We start from the raw sequence: 2952 nt of genomic DNA, 5'->3' as shown, positions 1-2952 counted from the left end.
CTCAGTTATATGAAAGTTTTAACAATCCGAAATTGGTTTAGTGAACATTAAGATGAATATTTATAGGCATTAGACTCACCAACCATCACAGTAATATTTTTGATACAACGTATACTTCTAAATACTTCACATTTTATGCTCCAAGTCTTCAGAAAAGGTTTTTAGATATCATGAATTTGCAGAAACTTCCATTCCCCTTACTTAAAGCAACATTTATTTGTAATTTCTACCAAAGTCAGCTCACAGTTCAAATTTTTATCCCACCTAACGGTTTGCAGATTTGTCCGAATGAAACTGAAGGCGAAATTTCTAAGCGGTTCCCATGAAAGGAGAAACGGGCTTCCTGTGGAAGGTTTGTGGCGTTTTGTAGTTCTGACAAATTTTACTACAACCATGACAATAAAGTTGTTCTGGTGCTGAAAGAAACCTCAAACCGTTGGCCATGAAAATTACATTTAAGGCTATAGTTTCCCTTCATGGTGAAAGTGACCTTCAACCTAATTTTTTATTTGTCTGATAAAATCCTATGATGTCATTTTTTCGGTTAGAAAATAAGAGAAACTAATAGTTTTTAATTAATTATAATATATTCAGCTGAATCTTTCTATAACCGACTGATATATATATGTCTGCATTAAATTTGGATATTTGTTGTGAATCTTTTCTTTTAAAACAATGACAGAAGCTAAAAGTCGTTTCCATCATTTATCCTGGTTTAGCTGCTTACATCAAACCAACATTTTCTGTGTAATCTCACCAGGTTTGATGGCGTGGCCACGGAGGCGGGTGCGACTGGTTTGGTTACCACGGGAACCTGACTGTTGCTTTTCAGAGGTTTCCCTGCTGGCTGAGTGGACGACATCACTGCCTCGCCTTCCTGCGAGGGCGCCGCCGCTCTGCTCGGTTTACCTGCGGCGAATCCACAGTCAGGCGGTCAGATGACATTATGAAAGGCATGAGAAGTTTCACACGCACACTTCCGCCTTCACGCCACAGCGTGCCATCCATTAAAGGTTTCGGACGCAATAAAAAAAGGAAGTCATTAGGAATGGGTGATACTGGAGGAAGTAAAGTTGGTGTATATCTGGAATCACCTGCCGTGACGTGGTCCGGCGTGGGTTCGGCCTCTGATGCTGAGGGCTTTGGCGACTCTGGGCCGAGCTTCTCCTGAGGCGGCTGGATGGGAACGGCCATCAGGCTCAGGTCGATGGTTGGCTGCTTCGCTTTGGACTCAGCCTTCTCCTTCACTGCTGACAGACAAATGAAGCTTCTTCTACTGATCCTGATATTTATCTTTTAATTTTAACTCTAAAGCGCCTTGAGATGACACGTGTTGTGAATTAGCGCTATAGAAATAAACTGAATAGAATTGAAATGATCTTCGGATCCAGATGCAAATGCTCCAAGTTGGTTTTGCATGATTTTAGAGGAAGTTTAAACTCACAGATGAAACTTCTAATTTAAATAAAAAATTTAAATAATCTCTTGAACTATGCAATGTCATGAAGAAGTGGTAGCTTTTCGTTTCTTGCTGGACCTATTTTGACGTCAGACAAGGAAAACCTGAGGGATTTTATCCCACCGTTCTTTGCAGACCTGTTGAAATTCAGCCACGGTGAAAAGCTTTCCAGGATAACTGGGTATTTATGGCCAGGCTGCAGCATCTACATTAGATTTAAGCCCACACTCTAAACTAGGGGGACTCCAAAATCCTATTTTCTGTTTTCAAATGTGGGTTTAGTTCCAGGTTGCAAAATGGGATCTTTTTGCAGCCTGGAACTAAACAAACAAAGTCATTGAGCCTCTCTGAGGGAATATTCCCCTAATTTCCCAGAGGACTTCTGTGTTTCCATGTAAAAACACTAACTTCTGCCCAGGGATCCTCTTTAAACAGTCCAATAAAATATGCAAAGAAACATGAACTTCTTTTCATCCCTATACTCTGATTTTTACATTTGTTTAGCAGAAGAAGTGCATATTATCTAATTATCTTATTTAAAGAGTAAAAATACTCATTCCATTGGCAAATGATCTTAATCACCTACTCAAATTAAGGGTAAATACACTTTAAGAGATATTTTCTTATTTTTAGATGGCCTCTGAATGGCACATCTAACTGCTTTGGTTCTGTACCGTTTACCTCGCTCTACCTTCTGAGAGCTTTACTTCCTTAAAGGTATTGTGGAGGATTTTTTGTAACATTTTTTAAAGACCTGCCCTCTCCACTTAAAAAAAATACACATGCACAACCCTGTACCTGCTCCTGAGAGAGAATTAAACATGTGTAAGCGTGCACGAGCCCATTTCTCCTCGTGCACGCTCTGTTTAAAAATTGCTATTCTCATAGCTCATGCAAGCTGACTGCGCCTGCACGTCCGCCCTAACCCCTAAATCCCTCCATCACTGTATAGAGGGAGGACTATATCGCTCCAACTGAGCGTTCGGACAGACGGTCACTGCTTTTTGCTCCCTTGGTCACGAAACTCATCCTCCACCACTTTGTTATTAGTCGCTGCTGTCGGGTAGCAACAGTTTATGGCAGAGGTCATTGATTAGCGGACCCTGGTCTGGATCCAGATCCACCTGCTGGCTAATCCTGACCCAACCTGATTCAAAACATTTATAAATTACTGCAGGTGGTCCGACGACAGTGTCTAATTTCACTTGCGCCTCTTCTCCTGTTAATACGGTAAAGCCCTGGGGAAAGCGTCCGGCTCCAGGCTGCACGTGATCCAAATGAGCCAATGAGCTGTCAGTCTGGGTTGCTGCTGCTGCTACTTTTAGACACAGCAGGCAAACCTGTGGCAAGCCGGGCGATGGGAAAGAAGGAGAAGACCATGGGAAAAAGAGAGCAGAGAAAGTGTGGACTGCTGGAAGAACTGCGGTGAACGGGTGGAAGAAAAATGAAATGGCGTGCTTAAAGATGACCCTGCACATTTAGAGTATGTTTGG

General features: G+C 42.0%; 1 protein-coding gene across 1 annotated transcript in view; it reads right to left on the bottom strand.

Annotated features, from left to right (window-relative positions):
* The window catches only part of LOC107093064 (protein EMSY-like), a 38643-nt gene that overhangs the window by 7663 nt on the left and 28028 nt on the right, over positions 1-2952 (bottom strand). The window contains exons 12-13 of the mRNA XM_015387883.1: positions 1095-1250; positions 758-909 (exon numbers count right to left, since the gene is read on the bottom strand). Of these exons, the coding sequence (XP_015243369.1) occupies positions 758-909; positions 1095-1250 (308 nt within the window). The remainder of the gene's footprint in view (positions 1-757; positions 910-1094; positions 1251-2952) is intronic.

This window comes from Cyprinodon variegatus, unplaced genomic scaffold (genome assembly GCF_000732505.1).
Source record: "Cyprinodon variegatus isolate N-32 unplaced genomic scaffold, C_variegatus-1.0 Scaffold406, whole genome shotgun sequence".
Lineage (NCBI taxonomy): Eukaryota > Metazoa > Chordata > Actinopteri > Cyprinodontiformes > Cyprinodontidae > Cyprinodon > Cyprinodon variegatus.
The sequence above is the reverse complement of the archived record's forward strand: the minus strand, read 5'-3'. Positions and strand labels throughout refer to the sequence as shown.